The 19,675-nt window shown below is 32.0% G+C and overlaps 1 protein-coding gene across 3 annotated transcripts in view; it reads left to right on the top strand.

Annotated features, from left to right (window-relative positions):
- Window positions 1–19,675, top strand: part of ARMC8 (armadillo repeat containing 8) — a 114,571-nt gene that overhangs the window by 14,132 nt on the left and 80,764 nt on the right. For all 3 annotated transcript variants that reach the window (XM_051985612.1, XM_051985610.1, XM_051985611.1), the window contains one exon: window positions 5,475–5,551. In XM_051985612.1, the coding sequence (XP_051841572.1) occupies window positions 5,475–5,551 (77 nt within the window). The remainder of the gene's footprint in view (window positions 1–5,474; window positions 5,552–19,675) is intronic.

Raw genomic sequence — 19,675 nt, forward strand, 5'->3', positions numbered from 1 at the left:
AGATATAAAGTATGTGGATTATGTGTTTTTTATACACACACACACACACACACACACACACACATATTTATGCATATTTCATATACACACAAAGTGGCACCCAATAGAAGATGTCCCATTCCATGAAAATACTTGTTAGCATGATTAAACCATAGTTACAGTTTTTATAGTGTAAAGTAGTAAATAGAAAGTTGAGTTTCAATAAATGTAACTATTAAGTAGTGATGCTAAAATACTGGGATGCAGGTGGAAGGGAAGGCAAGAAGCTTAAATATGCTATTTCTTAATGGGGGAAGAAAGAGGAAATCTATGAGTAAAGATGACCCTTTAGTTATCTTCAAATATTATAAGCGCAATCGTCTGGAAGATTTATTTATTCTTTGTTTCTCTATATACCCAAAATAAGTGGGTAGAGATTTTGACTTTATAATTTGGGAGAGAGGAAGGAATAAGCATTTATATAGTACCTATGACATACCAAGCACTATGCTAAGTGCTTTACAATTATTACCTCATTTGATTCTCACAAAAACCCTGTTATTATCTCTACTTTTCAGTTGAGGAAACCGAGGCAGACAGGCTAAATGTTTACTAGAGGTCACACAACTAGTAAGTTTTTGAGGATGGATTTGAATTCAGCCTCAATTCTAGACTCAGCACTTCCCTATGCTACCTTGCTGCCTCTGAATAGCAAAACCTTTTCCACTTGTCAGAGCTGCCCCAAAATGAAATGGATTACTGAGAAAAGTACACAGTTCTTCCTAGTCATTGAAAGAGTTCAGGTTGAAAGAAGAACTTGCCAGGAGTGCTCCATTGCAGTTTTCTCCAAAGTAGATCATGAGATCTCCTAGGGGACCTATGATTTGATTCTAAGGTTTGATCATTACCAATTCAAGGGAAGACAGTTCATGTCTCTTTTAATAGTTAGTCAGCAGGCTTGTTTCCAACATAATCCTATCCTTATCTTCAATCTCTCACCATTCTATTCCTTCTCTCTATGATACAAGCTTTCAACTCTCTCCTTTTTGAAGTAGATGTCAGATCCTTATGACAATTATAACCTAAACTAACTACCACATAGCGACCCACAGCCCTTGTGCAAATGCCATTGGGCAAATTCTATTTCTTCCCCAATTCCTCTCCGACTAGGATCTGAGGATCTCTGGACATCTGGGCATCTGGGGATATCTAGAAACAATGGCTGGAAGCTGTTGAAGGCTAACTCTTACATTGTGGGCAATGAAAGTTCCAGCTTCTTCTAGTCATCTACGTTTGTATAACCTCAATGTCAGCATCAGATTTTTCCCTCCAATCTCACAAATCTATTCAGTTGCCAAGGTTGTTGATTTTTATAACTGTATCTCTCATATTGCTCTTTATCCCTCTCCTCACACAGCCACCATCCTAGTCAGGTTCTCATCACAAGGTGATTGGATATGGCTTCCTAATTGTTTTCTTCACCTAAGTTAACTTCTTTCTCCAATTCATTTTCCCTACAGCTGTCAGTGATTTTCCTGTGGTGTAGGGCTGATCATATTTACTCTTACTGTGTAAACTCCAGGAGTTCCCTCTTGACTATGGGATTAAATGTTATTTCATCTTTATCTTGTCCTTTTAAAATTTGTATTTTATATAGTTATATTTTAGTACAGTAGCACATGTATATAATTTTTAAGTAAGTTTTGAGACCTTTGTTCTGGAGAATATGTGTTTGAGGTGAGAGATTATACTTTATGATCTCCAAGTTATCTTCTTGATTACAGCATTAAAGTTCGTGAATTCTTGTTACCTTTTATTCACATTAGAAACCAATTAGACCCTTTTCCCATCTCCTAAATTTTTTTTTTCTTTTAAAGGCAAAACCCAGAAATATTGATTTCAGAATGTAACATCCTGGTACTATGGATTGACAGCTCTAATATTACTAAGAACAAATATAAAATAATCAGAACACATATTGGAATTTATGGGGTGAGAGTTTGCAAGTAGATAATGCAGTTAATTATTATTTTAGAGAAGTGTCAAAGTAACAATGAAAAAGGGAATTTATTTGAGGAGGTGTATACTGTTAATCTGAGGACTCTAGAAAGTTGCAGTTAGGATATAAATAAGGTCTAGAACTCTACATGCCTGATTGCAACATTATTTGTGTTTTAATTACAATAAGAAACCTTTATGACATAACTTCTGCCTATTGGGACAAAAATAAATCTATCACTATCATACGGAGGTCTGCACATATTTTGTATATCAGGCATATAAGAGATTTTTAAATTGGATGGGAAGTTGAGTAGATGACCTCTAAAGTTTTTTTCCAATAATGGGCACATTAATGAGGTATAAGTGGAGCTATAATTTGGTCTAATTATTTTGAAAAATATTATATTAAAAAAGTCAATACATAACTTGACCCAATAATACCCCAAAGATGTGAAAAGGGTAAAGTTCCCATATGGAAAATCAGTCGTCAAGTACCTGTTAACACTTTTACTGACACTGTAGTTGAGAATACAAAAACTAAAAATGGAAATAACCCCTGCCTTCACAGAACTTCAGTCTTTCAGAGGAGATAGTATTGACAACATTTATGACCTAAGCCCGTTCAGCCTTTCCAGTTTTCCTATACTTTACTTATCAATATACACACACATTAGGATAGGGCAACCCTTTCTCTCATACTCTTGTCACTCAATTTCCTGTATCTCTATCTTTGCTTTTGCACTTGCTGGTCCCCTCTCAAATACTCTCCCTTTTCATTTTCCACTTATTTAAATCTTGTACATCAGTATGAACCAAATAAATAAAATTTAATTTTTAAGGGGTGGCATTAGCAACTGTAATATTCAGGAAAGGTTTCATGTATTTAAGCTATGAATATTAAGAAGTATAAGTAAATAGGGATTGAATTTTGTGCATGGGGAGAGGGAGAGCAGCAGCCAATGCCAAGGTGAGATGACAGTAATTTAATGCATGTGAAGAGGAGTAAGAAGGACAATTTGACTAGTGTGTGAAGAGTGTATAATAAAGCTGTAAGTTGGATCAAGATTATGAAGGGCCTTAAGTGACGGAGGAACTTATATTTGACCTTAGAATAAATAGGCATGTAACGTTTTGCTGCTATTCAGTCTTGTTGGATTCTTTGTAATCCATTTGGGGTTTTGGCAAAAATACTATAGTAGTTTGCCATTGTCTTCTGCAGTTCATTTTACAAATGAGGAATCTGAGGCAAACAGAGTAATGACTTGCTTTGGGTCACACAGCTAGTTAAATGTGTGAAGTTGGATTTAAACTCAGGAAGATGAGTTTTCCTGACTTCAAGTCCTTAACTTTATCTATTGTGCCACCCAGCTGCCCAGGGTTGTGATAATGTCAGACTTAAAAATCACTCTGGCAGATGTGTGGAAGATTTATTAAAGAGGGAAGAGATTTGAGTTTGGAAAATATATTGGGAGACTAGCATAATCCAGATAAGAAATGGCTCTGAGTAGAAGGGAGATTTGTTGAGGAAAGATGTAGAGATAGAAAGGAGAAGTTTGAAAACCATTTGGTTATAGGAAGTGAATGATGGGGAGAGCTCATGGGGAACACCAAATTTGCAATGCAAGGCAATGAGAAAGGTTGTTGTGTTGAATACTGGAATAGGAAAATTAGAAGAGGATAGGTTTGGGGAAAGATTGTGAGGAAATTTGAGTCTTGGAGAGATAAAGTGACTCACTCAAAGTTATACAGTTAGTGAGTGGTGGAGCCAGGATCTCTTTAACCTCTTTAAATCCTAATGGTTATTGAGCACAGAAATCTTTGCTTTGTCTTTTGAGTCATTTGTAATTTTAATGCCATGACTTGAAGCATCAGAATAATGATATCAACAAAATTGGCATTTGTGACAGGGAAGAAACCCTGTTATGTAAGCATGTGATCATTGAAAGCACTTTGTAATTTATCACATGCAGTCTAGCATAATATTTTCCTACTCAAAATTTAGGCCAAGTATATTGACCTGTTTTCTTCTGATTTTATAATGATTTACTTCATCAGTTCATCTGGAGGTTATTGTGTGGAGTGATCTAAGTTTATTTTTCTTCCTATTTGTTTTGCCCAGTAGCATTTGTTAAAATTCCTTTCTCTGTTATGTAATTTTATTGGGTTTATAGCATAGATCCAGAAGCAAAAAAGAGTAAATCTCCAATGTGTCAGTGCTGTCTTTCTGATTTTTAAAAATTAATCAATTTTCTAAATTGTTTTAATATAATTAATTTTTCAAAATATGAAATAACATTAAAAATATTTCAGAAAATAGAACTTTGTTCCCTATCAATTTATTCTCAAAAAAAAAAAAAAAAAAGCTATTTCCTAAAATTCTCTTTGGTAGTTTTGCTCACTAATTTTTTCATATATATTTTGCTTTGACTTTATTTATATAAAATGTACTGGAATTTAGTTACTAGTGTTTAAAGTCTGTAAACTTCTAAAATAGTGTCATTCTCATAAAATTTACTCTTCCTAGCAAAGAATAAGGTATTTCTTTAAATTTAATTTTTCTAATTCTTCACTTTATCTTATAATATACCCTATAACAATAATTAAAAACAAAACAAAAAACAACCTGATGCTTATTCAATACCTAAGAGTTCAAAATGCACTTTACTTAGAAGTCATACTTGCGTCTCATACTATCTCGTGGATATTGGTTACATTTATTATTATACCCATTTTACAGAAGAAACTGACTTAGAGAGGCTGTAACTTTTCCTTGGTCATTTAGGAATTCATACATAGTCAAATGAAATATTATAACAGGCAATTTATTTTAAACAGGTTAAAGGTAGCAAAGTTTATTATCAAGTCTATTCCTATTTCTTGTGATAAGTGAGAAATATTTGTTTATATAAATATTGGCTGGTTATCATAGTTGGAGCACAGTAAAGTATTTGCAAAATTTCCTTATCTCTATAATTAGAACTTCTCATTTTATAATGTTATCATGTAATTCTTAATTTGGAAATATAATAGAATTATATTAATTATGATAGAAATGACAAAATAGTTATTTTTAGAAAATATTGTTAGAAGATCATCAGTTAAGTATCACACATTTAAAGACTTCAAATGAATCATCATTTTATCTGATGTGAGATAACAAATACTAAACACTTTTCAGGAAGATGGTGGTGGTGACTAAAAATTTGGTCATGAGACTTTTAAAATATTAAAAGCTTGTCTAGTTTGGTATAAGGCTTATTGGAGCTTATGTTTTGATTATAACAGCCTTTAAGAAATTTAGGATCACTCTCACATCAGGGAAATTTTATATTGGAATAGGATAGTAGTTGGACATTTTGCATACTTACAGGGAGTAGCAATACTATTTTAAAAATATAATTGCCACTTTCTTGTCAGATATTTAGTGTTATGGATAATTTTGTAAATTTGTTATTTTCTTGGCTTCAACTATCATTTTTTCCTCTACTTTTTAGGAAGTGACAGCTAGCAGTCGCCACTATGTTGACAGGTTATTTGACCCTGATCCTCAGAAAGTTCTACAAGGTGTTATGTAAGTAATATTTATTTTGCATATTTAAGAGCTTGTTTTAAATTTTTCTTATTTTCAGCATTTGAATCTTTTGTCTTATATTACTAATTTTATTTGGATTATCTATGGAAAATAGCATATCACTTTGTGTGATTCTGTTGATTTCAGTTTTACAATTTAAAAAATTGAATTTTAGTAACTGACTAGGAAGTATAGTGCTATTCACAGTTACTAATATTTCCTGTGTGAAAATATTTTTGCTACCATAGAGAACTGGTTGATACACTAAAATGAAATTGTTCTTTTTATCAAATTGCAAAAGACCCTCACTTTATATTTTTCCCCTGATCCACTTTGAATTTTGTATGGATGGGTCCTTATCTTCTGCAGCTCCAGTCTCTTATTACTAAACAGTTTTATTTACAGAAGAACAGCTATTTACATAGTTATCATTGATAAGGTTAGTTATATTTTAAAATTTTAACAAAGTTTTTTCTTTCAGCAGTTAGTTGATGTTTAAAGAAGAAGACACTTTTAAAAGAATATAGTTGTATTTATGTGAAAGACAGAGAAAGAAAATAATGTAATATCTTTTCCTGTCAACATTTTAATTTGGGCCTTAAGAATTATGGGTCTAGGGGATACTATCATTATTTGTTTCACTTCTTATTTATTGTTTGAAGCTTTTCACTGGATTTTGGTACATCATGGATCTCACAATCCTATACTTCCAGATTAAGGATGATTGAAGAATGAAAGGACTTGAGAAGTTTTTGGTTAGGGTATATAGCAGCATATGAACTGACTATTTTTCTTTTTCCATTTCCATAGTGAATTTTTCATTTTTTAAGTCAATGGCACCTTTTCATTTGACCCTTTACTTTCAAGGCAAGAAAAGTTTCAATTCAATTCCACAAATATTTTTAATGTGAATCTTTTGTACAGAGCATCCAGGTAGACACAAAGGACATGTAAAGGTTAAATAAGACAGTCTTTGCCTTCATGAAACTTAACACATATACAAATAAGTGATATAAAATGCTTGACAACTTCATTAGAGAAACACAAAATAAAGTGCTTTGTTAAGTCACAAGGAGAAAAAGTTTTGGTAATTAGTGGAGTAGAGGAAGGTTTCATGAAAGAAGTTATATTTGAATTGGGCTACTTTAAGGGATAAGTATCAACTTGAAATAGGCAATAAGATAAAGCTGTTGCATAGAGATGAACAAGAAAGATGTTTTCAGAGAAGAAAGTAAATAGTCAGATGTGAGTCTGGCCTCATGGCTTTTTGTTTAGATTTGTCATAATCAACTACTCTTAGTCCAATCTTTCCTTTCTCCTGTCCATCTGTCACATGGCTGTTTAATCATTATTCCTAAAAACCATGTCTGACTACCTCTCTGTCTCGAAGCTTTAAGGGCTCTCTTTTTCCTTTGAGATTTCAGTCTTATTCCAATCTTAGTTTTTTGGCCTGTGATTATATATAACTTCCTTTCTTGAGCTCTGAAGCTAAGAAAACTTAAATTTTGTTTTGCAAACATGGCATTTTCTCTCCTACCTCTTTGCCATTGCATAGATTCTCTCCCAGTGTGAAATATTGTATCCCTGTGAACCAAAAGTTCCCTTTAAGATTCAGTTCAAGTAGTATCTTAGATGTTTTTTCTGATTGTACCTGCCCAGCCCATACACAAACCATTGTGTATTTATTTTGTATCTCTTCTTATCTATAAACATTTTATGTTTGATTAATAGACTATAAGCTTCTTAAGGGCAAGAACTGAGTCATTTTTATATTTGTATCCCAAAAAAAGCACATTTGCTTGTTGGATTGGCTGAAGCTTTTTTGCCTGTGTGTCAATTCTTCAGTGATATCATTAATGAGATTATTCTCTCAAGCCTTTTACAGGTTGCAGCTCATTCTTCCTTATCCATCCTGTGTTGCTCTTGTATGTGTCTTATAAACATGTTAGCTATTATTATTATTATTATTATTATTAACAATAATAATGATAAATTTGCCAGATGAGTTCCATTCAACACATTGAAGGCCATCCTTTGACATTGTGTGTGTACTAATGGAGTATGCAGACTTACCATACTCTCCCTTGTTAGATGACTGGCCCATCTTTTTTTCCAGTCATGCATTTTTGTGATGACAGCCTAAATATGAAAACTATTGTGTAATTTCTCATTTGTATTGTGTTGCAACTATTCATATTCACTATGAACTTCATTTTTGCCTTTTGCAATACCTTCAAGTTTAGTTCTTTAGAGATTGCCTATTCCATGACATTCATTCATAGAAGTTTTCAAGAATATTGTTAAAGAAAAAGATGGATTTTTTTTTTCCAGAGAGAAGCATTTAAGACATTAAAAAAATTGTTCAGATTCCCTAAGGAAATTTAACTTTCTATCTTCTATTCCGTTTTAGACCCAGCCCATTGTCCATTTGCAGTGTTTTTCTTAAATGTATTTAGTAGTGGAAAAACTCAATAAATTGTCAGTTTAACTGAATGTGATAGTTTGAATAATAAACATCTTGTGGCAGTTAGTTGGGATAGGAGAAAGTCTTGAATTTGAAGTCAGGAAAACTTTATTGCAGCATTCCTGCTTTAGACAGTTATTAGTGTGTGACTGTACAAGTCACTTAACCTCTTTCTGCTTCTTTTTCCTAAGCTGCAAAGTGAGCATAATAATAACACTTATAGGATTGTTTGTAAGGATCAAATGAGATAATATATATAAAGTACCCTACAAGTCTTAAAATCCTATATAAATGCTAGCTATTATTATTTTTCTTTTTTTTTCTGCTTAGTTTTTCTTTTGTGGATAATTTGATTAAAATCTCTTGAGTGACTAAATCTAATATAGGAGATTATAATATCCCAAAATTGACGTATTACTAGCAAAACTGGCTTAACAATCTTAAGTCTTTGGCTAGAGTTTAGACAAACTAACAAATATGAAAGTAGAAAATTATGATTTCCTCGTAAAAGAAATTGTAAGAAAATACATGAAGAAATGTAACTTGACTTTTAAGTTGATTCTTAAGAGAGCTTTAGGCATAGGATATTTACTGTAACTTTCATTACACCTATTCTTTTTTGTTGTTGTCTTGTTAATAATGCAGGTAGCAACAGAGTATTCTTCTCACCATATTTTTGGTCTTTGTTTTGTTATTTAATGGGATACTGTTATTTAATAAGATACTTAATAAAGTTTGAGTCAATTGGGGAATTGTGAGAAATGGTCATTATCAATTCTGATGTTGCTACAAACATATTTGGAAAGAAAAAAGACTTAAAATAATAAGAATAACAAATATCATAGGTCCAACTTAAATTACAAAATGGCTTAATATGTATAATAAATTCAAGTTATTTTGAGATTGCTTTGTTCTTTAAGTTGATTTAAGTAAATAAAGGGATTTTAGGGAGATCTTTTAAGCAAAAGAGCTGAATTGCCTTTTGTTGAGAAGAAAATAGCAAAATAAAATGACAAGAAAAATTATGTGAAATAGCATATGTTCATTAAGCTTCAGTTTCTGAATTTTGATTAAATTCATCTTTCCTTCCTTTCTTTCTTCCTTTTCTCCTTCTCTCCCCTCTGTTGTGTTCACTCGTTTCTTACTAGACAATTCTCCCTGCATGTTCAGTAAACTCAACTTGTTTAAATTGGAGCTCATTATTTCCAGGCTCTTTCTCATTCTCCTTTATTCCATCTAAACTCTCAGATTCTCAAGACTTTCTTTTTTCAATTGAGAGCATTTTTCTCTCATCAGGGTTCATAATCTTTGAGTCTTTTATAACTTTTTAAAAAAATTATTTAATATTTTTCTCCAGTTATAGTTAAAACATTTTTTTAAACATTTGCTTTTAAAATTTTGAGTTACAGTTTATCTTTCATATCCCTACCCTAGTCTCCTGAAGAAACCATTTGGTAAGTTATGCAAATCATTTCCCTAAGAGCCATGTTGTGAACCCTCAGAAAAAATAGAAAGAAAAAAAGAAAGAAAGCGGAGGGGAGAGAAAAGAGAGAGAGAGACAGAGACAGAGAGAATATGAGAGAATGACAATGCTACAATTAATATTCAGATACAATCAGTTTCTTCTCTGGGTAGGGATAGAATTTTTCATCATAAGTCCTTCAGAGTAGTCATAGATCTTTGTACTGCTGATAATAACAAAGTCATTTACAGCTGGTCATCCCAGAACATTGCTATTATTTTGTATACCAGTATATTTCACTTGGCTTGAGTTCTTGGAAGACTTTCCAGGGTTTTTTGTTTTGTTTTGTTTTGTTTTTTGAGAGCATCCTTCTCATCATTTCCCATAGAACAGTAATATTCCATGAAAATCACATACCCCAATTCATTCATTCCCCAGTTGATGGACATTCCCTCAATTTTCAAATTTTTGCACTGAGAAGAAAGCTGCTAAATATTTTTATACATATAGATTCCCCCCCCCCCTTTTTTTTAATCTCTTTTGGTATTCGTGCCTACTGGTAATATTATTAGGTCAAAGGATACATATGAATTTATAATCCTTTGGAAATAGATCATATATTTTGGTTATTTATCTTTTTGCCATTAATTCTCTTATCTCATTGAATGTCCACCTTTTCCTCTGAAAGATTATATCCAGTTTTTCTGGGTAGTTGATTCATGGCTGTAATTCAGACTCTATTGTTCTCCAGAATATCATATTCTAAGCCCTCCAATTTTTTAATGAAAAATTTGCAAATCTTGTGTTAGCTCCATTATACTTGAATTGTTTTTTCCTGGACACTTGCAGTATTTTCTCCTTGACCTGGGAATTTGAGAATTTGACTTTAATATTCCTGGGAATTTTCAATTTGGGATCTCTTTTATAATCTGTAGATTCTTTAAATTTCTATTTTACCTTCTGGCTCTAGAATATCAGGACAGTTTTCCTTGATAATTTCTTGAAAGGTGATGTCCAAGCTTTTTTTCTTATCATAACTTTCAGGTAGACCAATAATTTTTAAATTCTCTCTCCTGGATCTATTTTCAGGTCAGTTGAAATTTTCATATTTTTTCTATTTTCTTTTTTTTTTTTTTTCTTCTTTTGGTTTTCTTTATTCTATCTCAAATTCTAATAAAGTCATTAGTTCATTTATTCAATTCTAATTTTTAAGAACTTATTTTCTTTAAAGTGCTTTTATATCTCCTTTCTCAATTGTCCAATTTTGCTTTTTAAGATATTCTTCTCCTCATTAGCTTTTTGTATTTACTTTTGTACTTTTCTCAGTTCTTTCCTTAATTTTCCTTAAATTTTCCTCTAGCTCTCTTGATTTTCAAAGGCCATTTTAAACTCTTCCATGGCCTGAACCCAATTCTTATTCTGTGAGACTTTGGATGTAGGAGCTTTGATTTTATCTTTGATCTTCCTTGTCATTGCAGTAACTTCATATAGTCAGCTACTTCTTTTGTTGTCTGATCATATCCTTAGCCTATTACTTGGCTTTTAACTCTTTGTTAAAGTAGGGCTCTGTTTCCATGGTGAGGGTGCACTGTCTTTAGCTTTAAGGATTTTGTACAGCTGTTTTTAGAGATCCTTCCAGGGATCTGATCATAAGTACTTTTTTCTGCCCTAGAACTGTTAGGATGTTCCCAATCCACTGTAGCTATAGGATCTAGTCTGCTAAAGCAACAGTCCTGCTTTTCTGTCACCAGAGCCTGGTCTGGGCTTGTGTGCTTGAATCCCACCCTGTTGCCATAGACCTTTTCTGCTGACCTTCCAGGTTCTCACTGGTGTCTCTGGGCTGAGAGTTCTGGAGCTGCCAGTATTGTAGTTAATTCAGAGGCCTGTAGACCTGTTCGTGCTTTATTAGCAAGAGGCTAGGGCTGGGAGCAGAGCTGAGCTGGCATGACCTGCACCAGGGCTGCACTCTAGCCTCCCACCCTGTGTCACAGACCTTTTCTGCTGACTTTCTAAGTTGTCTTCAGTTGGAAAATATTTTTGGATGTTCTGACACTCTAAAATTTGTTTAAAGATAGTATTAAAAGGAATTTGGAGCTATTTGGGAAAGAAGTTGGGCAAGTTTCTGCTTTTATTCTTGCCATCTTGGCCCCGCCCCTCTTTCATTACTTAAAAAAAAATATATATATATGCTGGAACTTTTATATTCTAAATATTTCCCAGTATTTTACCTTTTCATGTGTCTACTCTCTATCTATATTCCCCCTCCCCCATTGTCAAAAAGAAAACAGACAACATAGGGACTATATCTAATAATGCATATACCATTTATATATCATTTAGTACCCATAGTTCCCCGTTCTCTCTGTCTTTAAATATATATACAATCCCCTTTCTCTATACTTCTATACAAAGAACAGGAAGGTCTCTATTACAATCCATACCCTAGAATCAATCTTGATCATTGGCTTCTGTTTTTTTAATGTGGTTTTCATTTAAATTATTATAGCCATTATGAATATGCTAGCTTTGCTTTCTTTGATCAGCATCAATTTGTATACATCTTCTAGTGTTTTTCTAAATTTCTGATATTCATCTTCTCTTGTGATGCAGAAATATTACATTGCATTCATATACTACAATATATTGAACAATTGCTCCAGGTGGTGAGCATCCATTTTTTCAAAAAAAATTTCCTATCATAAAAAGTACTACTATGAATAATTTGGTATGTATATAACCTTTTCTTTTATCTTTGACTTTGTAGTTTACATGCTAAGTAGTGATTTCAAAGGGTATGAACAACAGAGATTTTTCTTGAATGGTTCCAAGTAATTTTTTCAGAATTGTTGGACCAATTCTCTGTCCCACCAATAATGCATGTTTCTGCCTTCCACTCTTAATTCTTCCATCTCCCACAGCCTCCAAAAATCAGTTTCCAAGACTTCCTTTTCCTTTAAATTTCCACAATATCTCATATTTATCTAGATGTTTCTAGTCTAAATTCTTATTACCACATTTCTTAATAACCTTCTATTTGATATTTCTGTTCCACTTTGTCTCTTTCCAATCCATCTTCCAAAAATAGTCAAAATGATCTTCCAAAGGCATAGGTCTTATTGTGCTAAACTCCTAACCTTCTATTACTCCCTATTGCCTGTAAAGATAAAATGCAAACTATCTAACCTGGGATTTAAGGCCCTGCATAATCTGCTTTTTATCTTCCTTTTCATCTTTGCTATGTGATTCTATTATACACAGTTTGTTCCATCCATCCCTAACCTACTATCTCCCATTATGTTGTTTTATCCCACCAAAGTGATTTCCCATGCTTGGAATGAGTTCCTTTCATTCTGCCTATTAGAGTTATTTTCTTTTAAGGCTTTAAGTCAGCAATATATCTTCTCTGACCGTGGCAGCTGCTATTTCTCTTAAAATTACCTTCTACTGTCATACTTATATGTTCATATGTATGAATACCTTTAAATAAAATGCCTTTTCAATACTGTTTCATTGCTATTTTTGTTTCCAGTAATTTACAGCATATTTTACTAGTAGTAGATGGTATCGTTCCAATAAACATTTGTTAATAGAGTTTAGGAAAAGAAATGTGAAGTGAAAAGTCATTTTGTAGCTTGTGGTGTTCTGCCAGAAAAGCGTAGGTCTCAAGTTTTGGATATCTTTGGGCACTTGAAGGTCACTGGTTACTTTCAAGGTTTGGGATCAAAGAGCATACTAGGAATAGAGGAAAGGAAAAGGGAAGACTAAATGTTAAAGATCTCTTCTATAAGCTTGCTAGGACTAGTCTTGTTTTATATTTAGATGATGAACGCACAATTTATATCTTCTTTTAATTCTCAATTTATACAGTTGTCCCCACTCCGAAAGAAGCTTTTAGCTTTTCTTTCATTATTATTCCTTTTACTTGTAACAGGTACATTGACACAAATAAGTCCCCAGCTGACCCCTCTACATAAATCCCTGAATCATTTCTTCCTGAATTTACTCTCAGTGTCAGCAAAAGAAAATGGAGAATTATCTAAATCTGGTGCTTATTCAAATAAATATTGACTTTGTTCATTTAACAAAAGCTTTGTCTATTATTAATGGGAGTGTATAAATAGTTCAAGAATTTAAGCTCAGTTTGTTTTATAATTGGCTAAAAGTAGTATTAATGGAGAAAATAAAACAACTGGAATAGTACAGTTGGAAAAAATGATAAATAGGAAACCTTTTTGTTTTGTGATGCATGATATATACTAGTTATATCATTATCAGTATACATAATTGAAAGATAAAGACATTGAAGAGGGAAAAAATAGATAGAATGGTATTTTAAGATATTATATGTAAAAAAAAAAAATGAACCATAAAGGGAAATTGAAATAAACTAATAGCTTTGTGAATTGTCAATAAATTTAATATATACGTGTTACTAATATATGTGATGTTAATATGTAATATACATTATATTAATAGCCAGTTATTAGATAGATATTAATATTTATAAAGATCATTTAAGATGGAATATAAAACTTTCTTGTGCTGAACATTAGAATAGTTTTCAGTGCTCAGTATTATTCAGCTATTATAATCCTCCCAAGATGAGTTGGAGACACTGCAGTCCTCATCTCTGTGTAAGGGAAATTTGTCGAATGGATTGTAGAACAATGTGGTCTTAGCCCTTAGTAGGATGAAAAGGAACCTAAATCCTGACAACTCTCCATAAAAATAGTTTTCTAGCATCTGTTTTTATGTTAAGCTACAGAAAAACTTTACTTGATCAGAACTCAGCTCATCAGAAACCCTTACTTAATGAAAACTTTTTTCTCCCAGGTCTTTGTTGATAAATAAATGCTGTTTCAAAGTATATCTTTGGGAGAGGTAACATAATATAGTAGAAATAGCTTTGATCTGAGAAGCTTCCTTCCAGAGTCCTAACTTTGCCACTTTAAAGATATTGGAGTAACCACTAATCTGAGCCTTGGTTAACTATCTATAAAGTAGGAGTACTAATGCTTTGACAGTCTACTTCACAGAGTTGTAAGGAAAGTGAATTGCAAAATGGAAAGTGCCATATAAATGTGAATTAGCTATTACTGAACTTAACTTGGTGACTGGCACTTACTAAGTGCTTATTGACTGAAAGTATAGAACTTTATCTAGACACTGATGTTAAAATCTTAGATGACACTTATTAGTTGTGTTTGATCAAGTGTTGGACTGCCTTAGAATCTTGGCTTACTTATCTGTAAAATCACTACTTACTTCAAAGTAGTAAGCTAAATGCTTTGTAAACATTAAAGTGTTATCGTTATTGTGAGGCACAAATAACTTATTTTTCAGAATAATTTAACCTACAGGAAGGAAAGAGTAGAGCAAGACAGGTGAACTTCAGTTTCCCAATTCTTTCTCAGTTACCTATTTAGTCTGCACTTTGAAATAAGTTATTAAACATTAATAGACAGATTCAAATGTAAATTTTCAAACACAAAAATTAAATTTAAATGACTTGAGATTATAAACTTGTCTCAATGCAAATAAAATAAGTAATTTTTTAAAAATTGAAAATAAGGAGTAAAACAAGGATATCTATTTTCACCACTATTATTTGATGTTTTTTTCTAGAAATGCTAAGCTGTTGCTATTGTAGGAAGATACAGAAATTGAGGGAATGAACAAAGACAAAGACACAAAATGATTGCTATTTATAGATTTCATTTTCTCAGAGAACACAAGACTTAAACTTCACTTAAATGGCAGGAGATAAAACAAAGCCCGAGAAATCATCAGCCTTTCTGTATGTTGCAAACAAAAACTCAGCAGGAAGAGATAAAAAAATTTCCATTAAAAATAAATGCTGAATGTATAAAATATCTGGCAGTTTACTTACCAAGATTCATAAAATAATTATAGAACTACAAATACAAAACATTTAAAAAATGTAAATTTTAATTGATATTGTTTTTTACATCACTTACATATGTACCACTATATGTACCATATGCTCTCAAGATCATTGTCACTATGATATAAAAATAGAGTAATACTTTTTTTAAAAGCTCTATATAACTAACCAACATATCATATTAAAAAAAAAAAAAGAAATCTGATGTTATTTGCAATTCATGATTCTCTATCTTTAAAAAGATATGAGGGAAGAGGGGGGTGTTTTCTCACATCTTCTTTGGGGCTAACTTTGATCATTATAACTTTGCAGCATTCAGTTTCCATTGTTTTGTTTTTTAACCAGTTTACCTTGTTTTAGACAGTGTGTACATTATTTTCCTGGTTGTATTTATTCCAACTTGTAGCAGGTAGGTTGAGCTAATATGTAAAAACATTACCCTAAATTGTTCTAAACTTCATTTATTTGCAATTGCTTTCCAATTATAAAATACTCTGAAGAAGTAAGACTTAAATAATTCGAAAGATTAATTGCTCATAGTTCAGGAATGCTAATCATAAAACATGATGGTCCTAAGTTGATTTATAAATTTAGTGTTATACTAATGAGACTACCAAAGGATTACATTACAGAACTACATAAAAATAATTTTTAAACTATATTCAAAAGAGGAATTAAAGGTCAGGAATCTCAAGGGGAAAAATGAAAAATAATTTAAAAATTGGAAGGAAGGGGGCCTAGCAACACTAGATCCCAGTCAGTGCTATAAAACAATAATCACTGAAGTTATTTGGTACTTAAAAAAAATAGCAAAGCCAATCATGATACAGATTAGTTCAGGAATACACAGAATAAATGAACTTTGTAACCTAATGTTCATCAGATATAGACATCCCACTTACTGGGGTAAGCACTTATTATTTGACCAAAACCTTGAAAGCAGTCTGTCAGAAACTGGGTTTAAAGCAACTTCTCACACTATCTAGCAAGATAAGGTCTATATGTCTAGAATTTTTTATCAATGGTGCCTTCAAGTGTCCATACTGCTTTATGAATATTATTCTCATTTTAACCTCACAACAACTCTGGGAAGTAGGTGCTATTATTATTCTCATTTTATGGTGAGAAAACTTAAGGTGGACATAGCTAAGGGACTTACCCAGGGTTGCACAGCTTGTGTCTAAAGCTGGCTTTGAACTCGCATCCTCCTGGCTCATGTCCTGACTCTTATCCACTACATGACATGTGCTCACATCATAAACAAAATAGAGGAGCAAGGAAGAAATACTCTTTTGGGATTTGTATATAGGGGAAGAGTTCCTGAACAAATAGAAAGTATTACAGAAGGTAAAACAATTTTGATTATGTAAAATTAAAAAAAGCTTTTGCATAAAATAAAAACTCAATGTAGCTATGATTAGAAGGAAAGTCAATTTTTGGGAAAATAATTCTTGCAACTAGTTTGTCTGATAAGTCTTAAATTTCCTAGATATATAAGGAATTGATTTCTTATTTTACTCACTGTCTTATTTTTCTATTTATATTCCCAGCACTTAGCATAGTGTTTTTCTCATTGGCACTTAGTAAAATGCTTTATTTATTCATTTTAAGTTTATAAGAATAAGAGCTGTTCCCCTAAATGTCCAAAGGTTACGAACAGGTTGGTCTCAGAGAAAGAAATCCAAGTTATATCCACATGAAAAAGTTTTCCAAATCATTCATGGAGGAATGCAAATTAAAACCATTCATCAGAATGGTGAAATTGAAAGAAATGTCAGTTGGTCTGGTCATTCTGGAAAGCAGTTCAGAACTTTGCCTCAAAGGTTACTAAATTGGATATAACTTTTCTTCTAGCAATATAGATACAATAAATACACACACACACACACACACTTCAATGATATTACCAACCACAAGGACAGTATCCATATATTAAAAAAAAAAATTTTACAGCAATGCTTTTTTGTCACAGCAAAGAAAAGTGGGTGATTTAGAGAATGGCTGGGCAAATTATGTAATATGAATGTAATAGAATTTTTCTTATGCTTTTAACAGTGATGAAAGCGTTCAGAAAAATCTGGCAATACTGGTATGAAATGATGTGAAGAGAGTAGAACTAGAATTATAATGAGTACAACATTACAAGTATACTAAAGAAAATAACTTTGAAAGAATTAATGACTGACGGTAACGCCACAAAGACTAATGAAGCAAAGAAGTGACTGATTTCTAGGTGTAGGTAACAAATGCATTTTAAGACAAGACCAATGTGTGAATGTATTTTATTTGACTATACTTATTAAAAGGAAAGGTTTTTATTTATGGGTTAGGTTATAATTGTGAATAGAGGAAATGGATGAATAATAAATGACAAGAAAAAAGCATCAATGAAACATTTAAAAATGCACAGAAGAAAGCAGAAAGAAGTTTATAAATAGATATAGATAGTCAGGGTAGTTTTATTACTATTGTATTAAATTTAGTATATATTTAATTTTAAAAATAATTTAAATTGGAATTATAATTTACAATTTAGATCAACTTTTTGTTGAAATCTTTTGTTTAAGAGGACAGCATATATAAAGATATCTTTGAAATTTCATGTTAATTAAAAACTGGTATGGGGCTGAACTATCCAAATTTATTATTTAAAGTCAAGCACACTTTATGAACATCTTTTGAATAGGTCATCATAACAGGTCTTAATATTAAGTATCCAATCTTAAGAGGTTTCTAAATGATATAAAAACTATCCAGTACAAGGAATTATTTTCTAAGTCTTAGAAGGATACTGGTATGGTTGAGGGATACTTAGTTTCAGTTTTCAAATTGTGAATTTATTTCTCTTATACTAACCTCTTTGTTAGAATCTTTGGAGATATCAGACCTGAAAGACTAGTTGCATTTGCAATTGTGTAGAGGGAGTTAACCCTTTACTTCTTTTTGGAAGTGCAATGTTTGAAGCATGTAAGTAAGTGGTAGTTTGTTGTGGGCAGAATAAATTTGACCAAGGAGGTCCCTTAATATAAAGAATGATAAGATAAACCATAATACAATAGTTGTAGTCTGTGCAGCAATCTGTATACAAGTAGTAGACCGGAGTTAGGTATAAAGGACATCCTAATCTATGTGGATTGAAATTTTCTTATGATTTTTAACCCCTTCCTAATACTCCTTTAGTATACTTTTCACTATACACACACACACACACACACACACACACACACACACACACACACACACACACATATAAAAAAGAGAGGTTTTGTTTGTTTGTTTGTTTGTTTTTTTTAATGAATTCTTTTGCACTATTTGATGCTTAGGATTTTTTTCCCCCCAGATTCTGAGTCTATAGTAAAGTTACTGAGCGCTGTCCTGCGTTTTATGCAAGTAATTCTCTTTGAAGAGATCAAAATGTCCTTATCCTGGTTTATTGTTAATTAAGAAGATAGAAAGCTTCTTAAAGTACAGTACAGTTAATTGATAACCGAGCTGGATGTGTATTTCCTGATTCTGGTGCTTCAAAATAAGATAAAGAATTAAAAGAGTAGAAGCAGCTGATTAAGATCAATTAGTAAAGCATGGTATTAGAGTAACTTTAACTGCAGTTACTAACTTATTCTTTAGGTATCTGTGTATATAGTTTTAAATAGAATATAATAATATGGAATAGAGCTATAAGGTTCTGTGAGAATAGTAAAGCTATTGTTTTGTTATAATGCTCACAACTATTTAATAATTTTTCTTAACTTTTTTCCTGTCTGCTGATGTCACTTTGTAGATTCAATCTAGGGGTAAAGCAATAATTTAAAAATGTAAAATTTCATTTCAAAGTTGCCTATCTCACAGGTATCATGCAGAACTTCAAATCTCACTATAACATTAATTATGTTAATTTTTATATTGCTTATGCCAAGAATGTCATTAAGTGCCTATCATCCAGGAGAACTTGGAGGAAATCATGGCCTTGTATCTTGTTTGGAGACATTTGTAGTATGGTTTCCCTATGATATACTTGTATAGATTCCTGGAAATAATAATGAATACCCCTCCTTCATATTCCATCAGAAAACTTAAGTCTCTAAGTGAAAATCAAGATGAGATCGAAGCTGAGATACATATTGTGTTAGGAATAATAGATGAGTTTATATTGAATGTTACTGGTAAGTCAGTGTCACTGATCATAACAATCAGAAAGATTTTTTGGGAGAATAATAACACCTACAGAATGTTGCTTTGTTGACAGAGGTATTGTAGAAATAGAATTTCTGGGACACAGTAGTTGATTTGGAT

This window comes from Antechinus flavipes, chromosome 3, assembly GCF_016432865.1.
Source record: "Antechinus flavipes isolate AdamAnt ecotype Samford, QLD, Australia chromosome 3, AdamAnt_v2, whole genome shotgun sequence".
Lineage (NCBI taxonomy): Eukaryota > Metazoa > Chordata > Mammalia > Dasyuromorphia > Dasyuridae > Antechinus > Antechinus flavipes.